The sequence below is a fragment of the Cynoglossus semilaevis genome, chromosome 18 (genome assembly GCF_000523025.1).
Source record: "Cynoglossus semilaevis isolate Cse_v1.0 chromosome 18, Cse_v1.0, whole genome shotgun sequence".
Classification (NCBI taxonomy): Eukaryota; Metazoa; Chordata; class Actinopteri; order Pleuronectiformes; family Cynoglossidae; genus Cynoglossus; species Cynoglossus semilaevis.
Genome location: NC_024324.1, coordinates 10805532 through 10823228, shown reverse-complemented (window position 1 = coordinate 10823228; position 17697 = coordinate 10805532). Strand labels below are relative to the sequence as shown.

The 17697-nt window shown below is 42.8% G+C and overlaps 1 protein-coding gene across 5 annotated transcripts in view; it reads left to right on the top strand.

The window, feature by feature from the left end:
* The window catches only part of jarid2b (jumonji and AT-rich interaction domain containing 2b), a 229749-nt gene that overhangs the window by 108584 nt on the left and 103468 nt on the right, over positions 1-17697 (top strand). Inside the window, exon 1 of one of the 5 annotated variants that reach the window (XM_008331705.3) lies at positions 6859-7733. The exons of the other annotated variants lie outside the window; for them this stretch is intronic. Coding sequence (XP_008329927.1) covers positions 7689-7733 — 45 coding nt within the window. The 5' untranslated portion in view covers positions 6859-7688. Of the gene's footprint in view, positions 1-6858; positions 7734-17697 lie in introns of those variants that run through there. 5 annotated transcript variants of the gene reach the window in all.

Here is a 17697-nt window from a genome sequence, read left to right as displayed (position 1 = left end):
TTTAGCAACCAAAGTGATTTTCCCTGTGTCTGGACTTACACATCCTCAGCTAATGGCTGTAGTGGAGTAAAGGCTCCTTTGAATAATTAGATATTGATGTGCATCGATTTGCCATAATTGCAGGGATAAGGGGGGAACTCACAAGTAGCTGCCTCCTCTCCAGGCTTCTTTTCCTTCTTTTCCCTGTTTTTTTTTCATTCTATTTTCAACATCGCTGTCCCAACCAAAACCCTTTCTATGTCTTTCATCCTCACTCATTTCTCCTGTGAGCTTACACCCTCTCTGGTTCTCGGACCACCCAGTCGGCAGCTCCCTGTGCGCTCCAGCTGTTCCCCTGCTGTGGCTCCAGTTTGTGTTACTTTGTTTCTGCATGGCTACGATTGAGCCTGCCACCTCCCCTCCCTCCCCCATCGCTGCCCATCCAGCCCCATTTCTTTTCCCCTTGCTGCGTTCTTGCCCATGTCTCGTTCCTCTCACTGCTCATGTCCTGAAAGAATCGTCGAAGGGGGGCTTTTGTGTCCCGTGCAGGTGTCCCGGGTGGGTGAAAAGGGGGCGCCAAGTCTGCGGCTTGCCTACTGTCAGGGAGGGAGGTTATTCAGCCCGGGGATCCCCCACCTGTGGCAGGTCCTGACCCACATGAGTCAGCCAGTCTCTCCTGGCCTATTGAGCCTTTGTGGCCGGACGCTATTACTCTCTGTGTGGCTAGATACACACAAGAGACCTGGCAGCGCTACAACGCTGCTTGTTCCTCATGAGTGATTCATGCTTAGACACTCGTCCACGCTGCACTCCAGTCCATACTGGTTTGAGGTGAGAAAGGGGAACACAAGTGTCGAATGATGTCAAAGAGAACAGTTAGACTGGATTTACAGTGGAGTAAATGAATGAATATAGCTGGGGTGAGCCGGAGCCTGAAGGTGGCGTTATGTTACGACAGGACAGATCCATGAAAACCACAGTATGCTGGGGAGAAAATAACTTTAGGTATCTAGCCAACATTCATATGTTCAGCAAATGATTCAGATTCTAGTCATATCTTGTTTTTTTTCTGCCACTCGGCCTAGACTGTGGGGGGTGGTTCCCACTTCCGCACTGATTGTTTTCTCCTTGCCTAACTCTCTTAATGTATATTTACCCACATTACGCTGTGATAATAATGGTATATGAAGTCAAGAAGACTTATTAGACAAACGTTAAGGCATCTCAGATCTGAACTTGTGCAGTTGCCTCAGCTTGCCCTTTGGAAAAGCACTTTTCCAAGAGTAGAACTGTTTTACCAGTGTGAGAATTCTAAATAGATTTCTTTTTTTTGCAATGGTCCAAAAATTCAAATAAATACTGTTGTTTTCTGTAACTATCAAAATGATGAAGCAGTATTAAGAACTCTTCTCATTGTTACTTACACTTTAAGAATATTGTTAGTTAGTTCCATCTGGATTTGCGGTGGCAAGGTGAGCTCAGGGATCACCGCCTCATTAGTGAAACACAACAACTGCCCTGGGGGGGGCAGGAGTAAGAGCGAGTCATCCCAGGACTCTGATCTTCAGACGGTTTTGCATTTAGCTTCCAGATGGGTCAACTTAGGGCAAAGGGAGAATCATGATGATCCTAGTTACGTGCCCTGAGGACAGTTTCACCCTGTTGCCTCAGGGCGTGGATATTCCTCCTGATGATCATGTCCTACCACAACCACAACCACCATCTCCACCACTCAGGAACTCTGATAGTCAACATGTGACTAGAATTAGCAGGAACCCCTGCCAAAATGATTTTTTATGGTAAAGGATTAATCACACATCACTCCATATCTGCCTCGTCCTCTTCTGTAAATTTGACAAACTTGATAGGAGTCTACTCTGCTGCCTGCTGTCTGTTTGGTTTCGACAGGGGATTTCTCCACTGAAGGTGTCCAATTATCCATGGTAGTAGAGCGGGGACTTTCAAGTCCCATCAGAAGGGGAGGTGTGCATCTGTGTGTGCATATAGGAGGGGTTGTTGAAAAAAATAAATTGTGTTTGTGATTTCAACGAGTCCCTGAACACTTGATAGGAAGGGGTGGGTGTGAGGTGGTGGGAGGCTCAGGAGAAGGTTAACCTCGCTTTAATGAGAGTACTTACAAGATTCAAATTTCAGCAAAGTAATTTAAAACCAGCGTAACATCCGCTCTGTCTGCCATTATCAACAGCAGGAAGGAGGGAAAAAAACATGATGAATTTATCAGTTTTCTTTAAATACAAAGCTATTGAAAGTGCATGCTATTTGTACTCCTTACAATTGTAAAAGTACTTTTTAAAAATCTGTTTATCTAACGGAAGCTTTACTATGGTCTGAAGGTCAAAAGATATTCTAATATATCCAACCCAGAGGATTAAAGACATATGAAAAATGTAGAATTTTATCAGGATTATATCAGGAGCTAAAATATAAATTTAATAAGTAAAAAGGGGGAAAATCTATAAATTAAAACTTATGTAAAACATCGAGATTGGGAGAGTTTTTTCAAATATTTAAGGGTAAAGACTTAACCTACCTTAACCTTCAAATTTTGGATTTTACTCTTAGAATTATGATGAAAAAGAAGTCAGAAGTCAATATATATATATTTTATTCATTTATTTATTTTTATTTTCTTAACCCCTCCACACGTCCTCCTGGCACTCTCAGACATTACCCTAAAATGTCGTCCTCATTATCTTCAGTCTGCTCCTGTTAGTCTGTTTCCACAGCCAGTGTGTAAAGGAGAGAATGCAATAAGCCATGTTTTTTACTGCTTCCTTATCCTTCCACACCTCCCTGCCAACACTGTGGCCAACGTGTCCTGCTCTATCACACACTGTGGGCTCATTATACACACACTGACTCGCACATACACACACACACGCCCTGCCAGTGTTTCTCCATAATAAACATCATTTTATGAACTCCCGTAAAGAATAAAAGATTAGAAAAAGCGCTCACGGATTCCCCCCGTAAATGTTGACGAGCAAAATCCATCTTGCGTCTTCTAATTTACATTTACCGTCACATTTGCTGCGGTGATTTCACTTCACTGTACGAATACTGCACCGCCGAAGGATGGGTAAAGAACTTGGCTGTGATTAAATAGTCACTTTAATGACAAACTTAAGGGAAAAGGCCAAGAGGAGGCCGAGTTTCCTGCTGTGGGAACAAAGGCTGACAGTGATGACTTTATCATTTCTGCTCTCTTCCTCAGATGTGATTACACTTGATTTCTCCACGTTCTTCTTCTTTGTGTGCACGTCCACAGTGTACATTGTCTGACCATTCACAGCCATTCAGGATTAATTTGGGAATTGTTGTTATTCTTTATGATCCATTTTGTCCGCCACATCAACCCCACCCAACTTTGGACACACACACAAGGAGGCACAAACACTGACGACTCCTCCTCCTCTTGGCTATCGGACATCAATCTAGCCAGCACCGTCTGCTAAGCCTCACTGGGCAATTAACCACATTGAGAGTGAAAGCTCTAATCAATCCCTGGCCTTCTCCATCACACACTTATAGAAACACACACACACACGCACTCACGCCCTGTCTTAAATTCATCGGTGTAAATGTCTCAGTCATTTATACAAGCATGAAGCAGTCCAAACAGCACTTGTAAAATCCCTGCTGTCCCTTCAAGGACACGCATAAACAAGACAAAAACCCTCTTTAGCTGGACTCTGGACAGGCGCACAAAATTAACGATTCAACAGTTCGGTTCTGTTTCTCATAAAAGGTGGCGTCGTTTGGCTGTAGCTCACTCGTGACACTCCACAACACTGCTGAGGCGGGCTTCTTTAGCTGGAGTAGACACAGGACTCTTTTCTCAGAGAGCATCGCAGAGCTGGTGTGCGAACTGGTCCAGTTGGTGACTGTGGTGGTGTAATATCAAGTGGTTTGGTATAAAAGTCCAAAAGTGGACCAGCTGACCTTCTCAGTCAGTCAGGCACAGATGGCCTTCAGCATTTTGTCTTCACTGAAAAGGAAGTCTGGCCTCGACACAATATTAGCATTTGAACAATGTTTCTTTTTTTCTGAAATTCTACATTTGTGAAGGGAGCCAGGCTATTTTTTACATATACTGAGGGTAGACTTTTATAATTTTTCACAACTTCTGGCTAATATTTAACCTTTTTGCTATATTTGGACTGTATTTCTTTTTATATTTTTATTCTGCTGCATTAATTAAGCTTTTTTTAAACTAATTAATTTGTTATAATTTCAGATTTTTTCATCTTGCTAGCTTTTTGATTTGTTACATGTGAACTAAAATACCAATTTTATACACTCCTGTATTACTTAAATGTGCCAAAATTCAGTGCATTTGTCAGGGCTTCTGTGCTGAGTATCCAGGCAACTCTCCATGATGTTTCCTCATTGATTCACATTGGCCTAAATGTCAGCACCAGCAGGGCAGAAGACCCCAGCAAATCCCCTGAGAGAGCAGGATAATGGGGGCTAAAGGCAGAGTGTTACACTGCCACATCTCAAAATAGTCTGCACCACTGAGACACATTTGGATGTTGAGACTGTTTTTCATCAATGTGCCAGAGTCACATCGTAATATGTTATCATTTTTAAAAAGTACAACGCAACTTAAATGTTTACCATCCGTGGATTCACCTGTAAATAAAGGATTGGAAATCATACTTACTCTGCATTGAAAATGCAAAAAATATCGACCCTCCAGCCATTGATTTGGTGTCTTTGTTCATGCATTCATGGCTAAGTTTCGTGCCTTGATCATTTGGCACGTTATGCCAAATCTACATCAAACACAGGGGGCAGATCAATAGCTCTTCCTCGTTACATGAATGATAATGAAATCAGCATGAATGTGTGGATGCGGGTGATTGATTATGGGTCAGCTTAGGGAGGTTCAGTGAGAAAGTGAAGGTGCTTTCAACATTTCTTGGTCACTCTTCTGCCCTTGTTTCCTCCCTGTGGAGAGCGGAGAGTTCTGCTCTCTGAACCAGCATGAGAGGCAGTTCTGCGGGAGTTAATATTCTCAGAATAATAACGCAGCACGGCCGGGTGAAAACGGGAACTAAAACAGCTTTTAGACAGATTGTCATTGTAGTGTGCTGGCGCTAACCAAAAGTTGGTGGGTTTTATGTTCTTTAAAGCTCTGACAGACAGTCTGTCTGGTGCCTGCTGATGGATTTAAACCTTCAACTGTTCACATGTAAATACTCTACACACTTTAATTTATAAATTCATTAACAATTTCAAGTCAGTGTAATATCCCCACTCACAAATTAAAGAGTATCCACAATTATTTATAATACATAATGATTGTCTGAATGTGTGAATGTAGTCCTATATAAGTAAAACTGAATTAAAACAACAGTGAGCTCTGGATTTGTTTCCCTGGAGCTAAAATCAACATGTAAAGCAGTTGTTCCCAAAGTGGGGGGCAGGTCCCCCCTAGAGGACACAGAGCAGCGGGGATGGAGGGGCAGTAAGGCAAATATTTTAGTCAATATTTTCTTTAGTTGCTGAAAACTGCACTGATTTGTTCTTGTATCTCCTTTGTTACACGAGAATAACAATTCTGTAGAAATTACAGTCATTTAATGAAGTTCTGAGAAGGTTTAAAGCAATAAATCTGAATGTGTAAAATGTGGGGGTTGGGGCTTGACAATGGCCCTTTGCGGGGGCTGCAGTAAAGGTTTGTGAACCTCTGATATTGTAGTTAACAGATTTTAAGGGAATGGAGATTCTTGGTGATAGAGTTTAATCTCACCTCTAATGTTGGCTAAACAAAAAGAAAAGGAATAATCTGTGACACCTATGGTTCAGGCAACTTCTTCTTATTAGCATAAATCCTAAAAACACTCATGCATAACCGCGCTGGGGGATGGCAGACCCTCATTTGCATGAAAAAGTTTGAAGCTGCCACTCTTTGTCCTCTATTTCCTCCGCTGGGAGTTAGCTATTTTTGAAATGTGTCTGTTTACACCTAAATTACTATAAAGTGCTTGGAACTCAAGTTAAATCAAATGAAAAGTGGGGGATAAAAATACATCAGAAAAAAACTTCTACAGGAAGAACACTCTGGCCTTTTGGCCTGTGTATTTCCTGAAGTCGAAGACTTCGTGTAATACATTATTTATGCCCTATAAAGTTGATTTGGCCACCCCTGTGTCGCCCCCTAGTGTTGTGCTGTTTTTCAGATCAAGTTCTTGGCTTTCATTCCAGGGCTTCTTCTGAACTTCTACCTATTTTATCTGACATCGGTTTACAAATTTAAAATATTCATTGTGCTAAAAAATCAAAACTCCACAGAAGGCCAGAGAACTGTCAGGGAACTTCTGTTTGATTCTTGTTTCCTGGTTTAGAAATGTATACAGTTCAATAGAATGTGATGCAACGTAGGTGTTTGTTCTACTCAGTTCTATACTGGAAATACATTGTATCTGAGTGTCTAGTACTAGATCCTGAAGCTCTTGGTAACCAAGCGTTCCAGTGGAAGGCACAATAGTTCTAGGTTTTGTCCCTAGAAAGACATATAACTTGGTCCTGTCTCAATACCCTAGTACTTATTCCAGTAGTAATTAGTTTCATTTGATTTCTGATATTAGTAGTAATATTAATACATGCAGTTGAGAGAAAATCAATTCTTGGTACTAGGCCTTGTTTTTTAGTTATGTGACTTGAAAAGTACACAGTTACTGGTATATTTAGGTTTTTTTGCACTGTTTGTAGTTCCTGTAGTTAGTATACACTGTTCTTAGTACCAGTTGAGCAGTTGAAGGGCACTAAACCCTTTTTACTTCCTGGTTTTGGGTCATGTAGTGGAAGGTTACACTGTTCTTGGCTGTATTCCTACTTCCTGGTACCAATGGCTGTGGTTTAAACGTGGATATGTTCTTTCTTAAAATTTAAACTTTTTGAATTATTAAAATTATTTCAATATGACTTAAGGAGATTGAAGTGTTTCGTTTGAGACGAGGTGAATGGCGAGGTTATCGTGTTTAAAGGGACTAAACTCAATCGTGGTCTGTACGGGGCTGTTAAGGTGAAATTTGTTGCTGCGGATTTAAAGTTGCCGCTGAAGGCTGCAGGACGTGATAGGCTGAGAGGAGGAGGCTGTGGAAGAAAGGAGCTGCTCTCACTCAGCAGAGCAGTAGTGCCGCTGGAGAGCTCTCTCGTCGAGACCGCAGGCTCCAGCCGATAGAAAAGGCGAAAAAGAAGACGTGACCTGGCGTTTTATTTTTTATTTTTCTTTATTTATTACCTTCTCGTCGCGCTTTTACCTCACACAGGATGTGACTTGGTGTCGCCAGCTCACGCATATTCATGTATTTGAAAAGCGCCGGGAGTGAGTGCGCAGCGGAGACGAGAAGCCGAGCTGTTCTGTCGAATGGAACTTATTGTTGTTGTGCGTTTGTTTTGACTATGTTCACGCAAACTGAGTTGGGCTCCGGTGCCTCTCTGCTTCTCGCCGTCGACCCCTAATTGCTCCACGTTGGAATTATTGTATATTTTCAAACCCCGGTCGAAGGGAAACACCGAGAGGAGGAATTGTGCAGCGAGAAGCCTGCGAGCTTTTCCAACGGAGCCGGGGATTTAAATCGTCACTTGGTGCTCCGGGAGAGGCGAGAGTCAAGGAAAAGAGACATTCATGTGGCCATTCTCTCTATAGCCAACATTTATCATTCTGGGATTGCATAATGAGCAAGGAAAGACCTAAGAGGAATATTATTCAAAAGAAATACGTAAGTACCAAACGTTTTTTTTTCTGTCTCTTCCATGCGCTTGGTCTGAATTCAAGTTTCTGCTTGTGCTCGATGAAAAGGCATAAACTTTCACTGGGGTATGTGGAGGTGACCAGCGACCACAACTGTGCACAGATCCCCGCTGAGGATGAGGGGCAGTCAGTTACCTCAGAGTGTTAACGTCGGGTGCTTTTTAATTTAAAGGGACAGCAGTGTTTATTTGGCGTCTGTGGTGCAGCGTTTTTCTTCGACACCAGACATGTTTTAGGCTGTTTGAACATCGGCAGCAGCAGCAGCAGGAGGAGGAGGTGGTGGAGGAGAAGAGGGGGGAGGAGATGGGAGGAGGTACAGCGTGGCCTGTCTGTTTTTTTACCCGTTTTTTTACGGCTGATGCGCGGATGGATCGCGCGTCCAGGATGGTGTTATTAATGAAATGCCAGTTGGCAAAGTGTTAACGGCAGGCTGCGTTTCTTTTTTTCCTCCTCCTTTTTGGTTCGTTCCTCGATGCCCTTCCTCTTCGGAGTCGTGAAGACGAGCCTGTCGGCCATGGCTCAGCTATTTCGGCTTCCATTTCGTCCCATGCTGAGCAGTTCTCTTTAAAGCTGCTCTTTAAACCTGAGCACATGCACCGAGAATCCACTGTTGGTGAAATTAGGCTCGTATTTGAGAGTCTTGCTTGGCTGCTGCCAATTGTTTGGTTTTGTCTTTAAAGACTGGCACAAACCGATGTGTTTCAGTTTTATCCCCAAATACTGAAGCTGATGTCTAAAGGAGAGCACAATGCCTCACTTTCTCTGCTCTGTCCCTGCTGTTGTTTTGGTTTTAGGTCCCACTGTTTACAGTCCCGGTGGATTTATTTGTTTGTATTTATTTCCCAGGTCTCTATGTGACCTCTGTGAACGAAAGCGATATTGCAGCAGCAGCAGCCTGCTGAGAGATAACTCCCATTTTTGCAGCACTACAGGGGGGATTAGATCACAAAAAGGCCTTCGGGTTTCGACCTCTGCTGCTGAATTGCATGGTCGATATGACCGATCAGAGTCCCCCCCCCCACGAGACTCCCCCTTTTTTTCTTTAAAGCTTGTGTGTGTGTGTAGTCGCATTGCAGAGGCTCATGTATGAAGCGACACCTCCAAGCAACCATTTTCTTTCTGCAAACACTAGTGGATTTATGAGGAGAAGGGGGCTGTGAAATAAAACAGTGCAGCCTCATCCGGGTTTTAAATATTAGTTCTGGTTCAGATTGTGGTGCAGCTGAACAAAAAATGAAGCTATGTCTGTGTCAGTGTGTGTGTGTGTGTGTTTTAATCCTGCAGAGTGTAAATGCACAAAGTTGCCTTGTATCAGGTTTCATCAGCTGGGCCTCCATGTGCATGCTCTTTAAAGTTTGCTGCACTTTTTTCCGCCCCGCACGCTGTTATGTTTCAGTGCACGAGACTTTTTTTTCTTCTTTTGACTGAGGCTGGAATCACTGTGAAGCTAATCTCTCCGCCCCTCCAACCACCACCCCACCCCTATCGGCAGAACCCAAACATGTGGAGTTTCTGCAGAAACTGTGAAGCTGTGTTTCCCCTTGCAGACGCATTAGACTGAATCAACCGAAAGCAGAAGAAAAGAAAAACTGTGTTAAAATGATTTAAAAAAAAGGGAATTGGTCAAAATGAGCAACAGGTTTGGATGAGCTAGTCAGAGACTCTTCAATAAAACAAATGGCAAAATGACAAAGCAACCAAGGTTATATTAGTTGCGGCATAATTTTTCTGAAGAAATTCTGCAGAACTTTCCTGCCAAATATATACTTGACACATTTATTAAACATCAAAATCAAATCAACCTCCAAATTGCAACAGTTTTTCCAGTCCTGCCAGTCATCTGTAAGACAATATGACAAAAAAAACAACAACAACTTTGAATTACCTGAAGAGTGACATCACCGATTGGCGTTGTGATTTATCTGTTTTAATTATAATAGGTGTGGAATTTGTTGTATTTTTCCCTCCTTTGTCACTCAGTTACAGTTGACAAAGACTGAACAGTTGTGAGGGTAATGCTGAAAGAAACTTTTAATTCCTGTTTTTTTTATTAGAATAAAAAAAATGTGATGTTTAAAAACACTGCAGAAAAATCCTGTGCATCAAGTCTTTTCTTAGAATTGAGGAAACCTGAGTTTCCACTGAGTAATGAATGTCTAGAAACGTCCCTACTTTAATAGTGTGAGTCAGACTACAACTGAGCTGGTGCTCTCTCTCTCTCTCTCTCTCTCAAACTGAATAAATGTTTTTATAACTTTTCTCTGTTTATAACTTGGTTGTATAATTAGGAATGGTCAGATATTGAGAAGCTGGAGTGATGGTGTCGTTTACAGTGTCCAGATCCATAGATCCCCCCCCCCCCCACTCTGCATCACTGTGTCACATCTGTCTTGTTTCCAGCAGCTGCTGTTGATGCACCAGTCACTTATTGCAAATGTGCATTTCTCCAACAACCTGGGGGAGTGTAGACCCTCGAACTGCCCACAACTCCCTCCCTTTAGGTTTAAGGCAGAACTCCTGGTACCCACTGATCCCCCCTCCCTTCTGCCCCCTCTTCTATTCCCCCTTTAATTAGCGTAAGACAATTATACATGCTTGGCTTAACCGCTTCCCCTGAAACATGGTTGTGAGCCCAACACCCCCTGCTTCCCCCAACCCGTGCCCAACGAAAACGTACGAGCTGCTAATGATATTAAAATCTGCCCGTCGGATAATTATGGGTAAGGTGGGGTGCGATTTTAATAAAAGCAAACAAGGCGCGGCAGTTGTCATTTTCTACCAGGCTCAAAGCACACAGAGATTATTAAACATTTTTTAATTGATATGGCAACTACAAGCTGAAGTTGTTAAGGTCTGTAATTCCAGAGATGCCTCGTCACTCGTGACATCTGACGCGACACTGCAGGAGCAGATGAAAACATTTTCTCTCTCTCTCTCTCTCTCTCTCTCTCTGCTGAATTTTAGGATTTTTACTTTCTTGATTTTGTAGTGTTTTTAGTTCCGGGTGGAGGAGCAGGTGTGTAGAGATGGAGGTGGTGCGCAGAAAAATCCACTGCAGTGTTGTTCTGCCTAACGAAACATGACACACGGTGTGTTTGTTTGTGAACGTGTGCAAGCAACGATAGGAGAGGAGCACGGCAGAGCGCAGCCAGGGCCATTTTGTGCAGAGTCGGCTCTTCCTGTAGGCCCCAGCTGGGGCTGGGCCTGCGATTCAAAGGTTGTGTGTGTGTGTGTGTAAGTGTGTGTGTTTGTGTGTGGGACAAGCACAGCTGCTGCAGGGGCCTTTACAAATGTAAAGAGGCTGTCAGTGTTTGTTTCATCAGGCACACAACTGATGAGGGCCAAGTTGAAAATCCATTGCACCGTGAGTGTGTGCGTTGAGCATGCACAAAAAGAGGAAACAAAAACAGAGAGGGGGCAGAATGGGCAGTGCAAAGGCACAGACTCCCCCTCACACTCCTCCTTTTCCTCTCTTTATCTCCCCTTTCTGCCCGTCTTGGTCTCGCTCACTCGTTCTTGGGCTGTCCAAATGAAATGTGGGCCTCATGTAGGACCATGAAGAGAGGGTCACAGGGTTGTTTTTTCACCGTGCCAGAGCGTCAATGCGCTTCATTTAACCCTATGTTTCAATGCAAATTTCTCTTTCATGAGCTCCCTTCTCCTCACGTGTGCAACATGGCAGGGTTCACTTTTCAACCTCCCCGTCACTATGGCTACCAGGGCTAATCAAAGTGTGCTGTGGCAAAAAGCGAGTGTTTTACTGGCTGTTTATTTGACTACAGACATCACGGCCCTGTTTCCACATGGTACCTGTGAAAGTCTTGTCACGGATCATGACTGCTTCTTCATTCTCAGTATTGCACAATACACAGTATTCTTCTATGAATGAAACCCCAGAGTAAAGTAAGAAGCCGATGCCTTCAGGTTTCGCGTCGAGTGTTATGAAAGTCAACAGAGGAAAATACTTTTAAAGCTAAAAGGAAACATATTTTTCTTATTTTGATTAGAATTAAAAAAAAGAATAAAAACAACCTCTGCACCTCTTTTTCTCATTATGCTGCCCAACAGTAACAATATGGCATTGAGGTAGCTGCCAAGAAAAACTGAGACAATACGGCGACTGCCAACTAATTAATCACCAGAGAGTAATTTGAAGGATACTCGTAAGTAAACTTCTCACAACACAACAGACAATTGTATTTTGAAACCTATCCTGTTATTTCATAAACTGTGTATAAGCGATAGCCAGAACTATTCCCCACTGTCAACGATTGCCTGAAAAAAAGGACAGAATTGCTCTGCTTATCTTGAAATGAAACCCAGAGGAATCTTCTTCGATTATTTATTTACAACTTGGAGGTGTTAAGAAAGTAGTTTTTCATCTACTTTAACTGACCGTCTTACAGGAGCCTGGTGATTTTTGTCATCACATTCATCAGTGAAAGCTTTGGGACTGTGGTCCTATTTGACAGTTGAATCAGACTTTAAACTGTCTGGTATATAAACTGGTATTTAAACTGTCTCATTTTGTAGAGAAATATAACATGGTATGTCATTTATTTTGTGCAACACAGGAAGTTCAACAACTGTCTCCAAGGAATTGGACTTTTCCCTGTGTAAATAAAGGTCAACTAAAAAGAAAGTTCCTTCATAAATTAAGTTGTTTGATTTGTAAATAAAACTCTAGATTTGCTGAGTTAATGTTTACTCACATTAAATTGAGTTAAATAAGAAGTAGCATCATTTTCTCCAACATATTCACACCACATTGCTCACAGTAACCATCAGAGCATTACCAGTGTTTTTTGTAGTGCTTCCTTATGCAACTATAGCTTGCAGTCAGATAACTCTGACCATTTCTTATAAACGCTTGATTGGTAATTGGTGATTTCCAGGCCTCACTTCCCAATTCTCTGCCTCCGTTATGTTGCGGTAACTCAGTAAGGAAGTGGTTCTTCCCACGCTAGAGGCCCACCCTAACGTTCCTTCTCCTGGTTTCTTCTCCCTTATGGGACCTGCTGAATTGACAAACGCAGCCACTGCATGTTCTGTGTCTCGCTCCAGATATATTTAGGTATTTATTACCTTGATGCTGAAGTGGGAAATATCTCCCCTTCTCTTGTTTTTTCAGCACCAGTACGAGTGCTCTGTGAGTTTTATGTTGCCATCTGAATCAGAGTGAGATGTTCAGCAGCCAAATGCGTCGCTTCTCAGCTTTTATTCCCTGACAGGGATTCGGTCTCTGTTATCTTTAACAGGCCCTGCTTATATCTGCCTTCTACACAATTATGTCACACACATGCGCGGCAGACATCCCCAGTTATGCAATATGACCTTTTCTCTTATCAGCTGTTGGCACTGAGAGCCATCTCAGGGCTTTCCATGGCACCGACACACACTCACACAGAGGCAAAGGTCCCAGGTGCAGGTGTTATAAACCGTTTTTCAGGCCATTCAGGCCTGACAGGATGTCGTCAGCGTGGCGTTAAAGGAGTGATGACATAAAAACAGGCGTGACCGTCGTTGGTTTCACGTAATGGGTTTTCTGGTCCTCGTCAGTCTGTGCGTAAGCCTGTCTAGTAGTTTCACAGCATACGCTTCAATTGTTGGAAAAGAAGCATAGTTGGACACAGTGCAGGCGTGGACAGCCAACGCTTGAGGGTGTGTGACACGTAGGCCTGCACCACGTGTGTTCCTCTCTCTGTGCTCATCTTAATTCTGTCAACTGATTTATATCCTCCTGCTTCTGTGGGTTTGGGAGGAGATGGGGGGAGTGGGACAGCTGGTCAAGTCCCGAGAGGGGCGTGTGTGTGTGTTTGTGTGTCCCTGTGCTTGTGTGTTGTTACCACAGCTTATCCATTCAGGATCCCTATGAAGCTGAATCAACACTCTAGCTTTGTCTTTGGTTTGGCCTTGTCGGTTTTACAGAGGCCAATAAAGTGCTAATCAGCAGTGGAAGAATGAATGGAGAATTTATTGACATTTTAACAAATACTAATATCTATATCTTTAGAGAGTGACATTTTTCCGAATGAACAGATGTTCAGAACTTTTTTTTTCTCGTACCCATCCATCGTATATTGGCTTTTCTTTTTCTTTTTTTAAGCCTTGTAAAGCTGAAATATCAGTTATTACATTGTCTGTATCAACACTCTGTTTTAGGCTAGACTTACATTAGCCTTTGATGACCACTAGGAACATCTCTTTTTCATCACCATGACTGATCTCTGCTCATCTTCGCCCCATTCCTCATCTTGGCTACATCAGTTTAATAAACACTCCTTACATTTTCATCCTGTGGTCAATCCTATCTGATCCCCTATTGTGACACCGTCGTCTTTACACATCCAGTGAATTAAGCCTCAGGGGATGAAGCAACAACACCGAGGCTCACGCAGTATTGATCCTCCATTACTCCCTTGTCTGTCTGCCACAGTTTCAGTGTCAAACATATGCCACCAAGGCTCAGCAGGCGACATAATAAAATGTCTGCAGCGTGATGCGTGTTGACCAGGGAATCCTTAAGGACTTGAAGTCATTTTTGGGTCCTCCCCAGAATTAGATATAATCCAACTAATACTCATTTTACACTTTATTGTACATTAATTTTCTCTGGTCTCGTGAGCTCACTGCCATTTATGATGGAGCGCCGTTCCTTCCTGCCAACAAACCACTGGCCTCTGTGCAGTTCCAGCATTGACTTGGCTGATGAACGGCTTCCTCATTTAATCCCTCACGAGTGTATTTTTCAGTAATAACATTTTGAAATTAATAATTACTTCCCGTTTTCTTTTTTTCTATAGCAGCCATTTGTGGATCTCTACCATGCATGGCTAGTTATGGAGCAGTGACCTCCCTTCTGCTAAAGATCTTTTGAATGTAGCCCTATTTCCCCAAGCATTTGCCCTGGCCTGAGTTAGACCTTAATTCAGGGTGGCACCTCCCTCCCCACACCCTCACTAACAGGGGATTAATGAGCCAGTGAAGCAAAGTGGGTGGGTGACCGCTGTTGCTCCTGGACTCCTACTCTCTAACCTTCACTAAATGATCTTAAAAACTGTAAAATGGACGTGGTAGTAATGGCATTCTTGGTAAATACACAGCTGTGTTGAAACGTTTTTCTTCTCGTTCTTCTCGTTCTCTCTCCTCTCTCTTTTCGTCTGCATTGCATTTGTGGGAAGCCGCGCTGTTTTACAAGAAGCCACAGATGGCTTACTGCGGTTATTTTCTCAGTGAAACATGGAGCATTAGAGTTGATAGTGGCTTATTATTAATCTAATGGGCAACACCAAGCAATTCTGGGAATAAAAAGAAAGTGACGTTGATCCATAGAACCTGTCAACTGCATACAGTTGTTGACAGACCCAGGTTCTCACACAAACCCAAACATGACATTCTACTTTTTCCTAATAATTTAGTACAATATTTAAATGTACTAACCTACAAGAGGCCATAGAATCAGTCTGTAGCCTAGTGTTAGATGGAGCTAGATTGTTATCAGAGTTTCTGAAAGCTATCACTGCTCCCCAGGAAAGGGTTAATGGGTTAAATCCAGAGGCAATATATCATTGTGTGTCTATATGTCTGTATATGTACAATGACAACAAAGTTCAATTTGTCTGTGATTCAATTTGAAAACAAACAAAATGTAATCTTTTGTCATCTGCTTGGTTTTCTCAGTGTAAACAACCTAAAGACTAGCTAACCAGCACTCTTTAAGTACTTCACGATGACATGAGATTATCTGTGTTGTTATATCACGTTCTCCGTCTTTGTACAAACTTGTTGATTCAAAGTGTTTTCCCACATGTAAATGTGGCTTTTTGACTGCCTTAAATATGAATGGCTAATCACAGAAAACACACGTGGCTCCTCCACTTATTCTGAGATTATGTATTCCAGACAGGTTTTTTTATTGGACTGGGCAGCAGCACATTTTAATGCTGAACCATGGTTGAGGGGGAGGGGCCAGGCGTTGCTGCTGCTGCTGCTGCTGCTGAGTTGTTGGATGCTCTGGTTCCCATGTTGGCTCGTATGTGAGAAATCAGGAGGCAGCCGCGGTTGGTAGTTGACTAATGTAAGAGGATAAACGGTTTATTTGATGCCTGGGTCAATATAAGTCAATATATACACATTCTGTTTGCATCCACCCCTCACCCTCCCTCCCTCTACCATGAGAAATGCATTATTTCCCCCCATCTTCCCTTGTAATGGAACACCGAGTGTACCCCCCCACCCCCCTCCTCTTGTGCCCTCTATCTCTCTCGCCTCCTCCGGCTCAGCTCAATTCACTCCATTACTCAGCGCAGCTACAAAGATAGAGAGGAGAGGCGTCTGGAGCTGTACTGTGGGATAGTGGGATGGAAAATGTGGGGGCATTTTTACCATCACCTACCTGTGAAATTGACTCAGTTGCAGAGGAAGAGGAGGAGCAGTTGCACAGTCGTCAGGGTCTGTCTTTACTGCCTAGCCCAGTTCACGATCTTTTGCATGCAGCGGTTATTTGCTTGAAGGATGTGAACGAGAGCAGCCATCGAACCCGTCTGTCTTTTGTCACGGCCTCTCACTCAGTGGGCATCCCGCGTTGTTGCATTTATTTTTGTTTTGATTTGTTGTGCCAAAATGGAGGGAAAAAAAGGACCAAGCATCAGTTTGATCTTTCACAGCTGTGTGAACTCTGTGTCCTGGACACACACACACCATCAAACTAACATGGATGCACATTCATGAATTACTTGATGGATAATTTCTCTACGCTGAATCCATTGTGTGCGGAATCTATCTGTGCAAAAGCTACATTTTTTAGACCTTTTTCTAACACTACAGTTTTTGATAAATAACTCCTTTTAAAAAGAAAAACCATTCAGTTGTTTCTGTTATATTTGTATAAATGTTAAGCAGTATTCAAACATTATGATTCAACAGGAGTCGGTGCAGGAATATTGATTTCCCCTTCCCTTTTCTTTGCCTATTGATTCCTTTTCCTTTCTTTTTTTAAAGACGATGCTTTTTAGGTAGATCCACAGAGACAGGCACAGTGTCAGGGGTATGGTTCCCCATTTTTTGTAACAATTTTCCGGGCTTTGTGATTTCCTCCAAGCCTCACTGCAGGGAAGGAGAATGGGGGTTAAGTCTACAGTTCACTCAGAGAAGAGCCTGGACTCTGGTCGGACTGAACATATCCCTGAGTCACAGATCACAAGACCCAGAGGCAGAGAGCAGGAGATGGGAGTCTGGGCCTGTGATTATCAAGGAAACAAAATGAAGAGGGTGCAACTAGGCAAATCAGTCACACACCTCATCCACAGTCGGTCGATTTACGTACACAGTGGTGTAGATAATATGCAATAATGGGTTCAGGGCTAAAGCAGTTGAAAAAATACCTCAGGGAGTTCATATACAGTAGTTGATATGGCTGGCGGGCAGCCTGGACAATAGTTCTATTTGCAGATAAGGATAGAATGGCACAGGAGTTCTGCAGAAAAAGTTTTAGAACCACTACCTTGAGACGTATCGGACCAGACATCTCTGTTTTCCTGTTGTGAACATGTATCATAGGTTTATCAGTCATTCAGCCCATCACTGTGACTCAGGCAGTGCTGTTTCCAGACTTGGTGTAAGAAGTAACGTGGAAACCAGCGGTTCAATCAGTTTGAGTGATGTTGACGATCTCTCACACTCACAAGTAGCTGGAAGTTTCCATGGTGACAGGGAAGTACCATATCCTTCCACCTCCTATAGCTACATTCTCCACTCCTACAGTTGTGTTGTGTACAGTATGTGGGTTAAAGTATGTTTCTTATTTTGGGGGGCTAACACCTCCCACCCACAGGCTGTTGTTTTTGGAACAGGAATATCAGTATCAGTTTGAAATCATATAAAACGGAGTTATCAGTAGAAAAAAGTAAGGTGAAAAATGCACTGCTGCACAT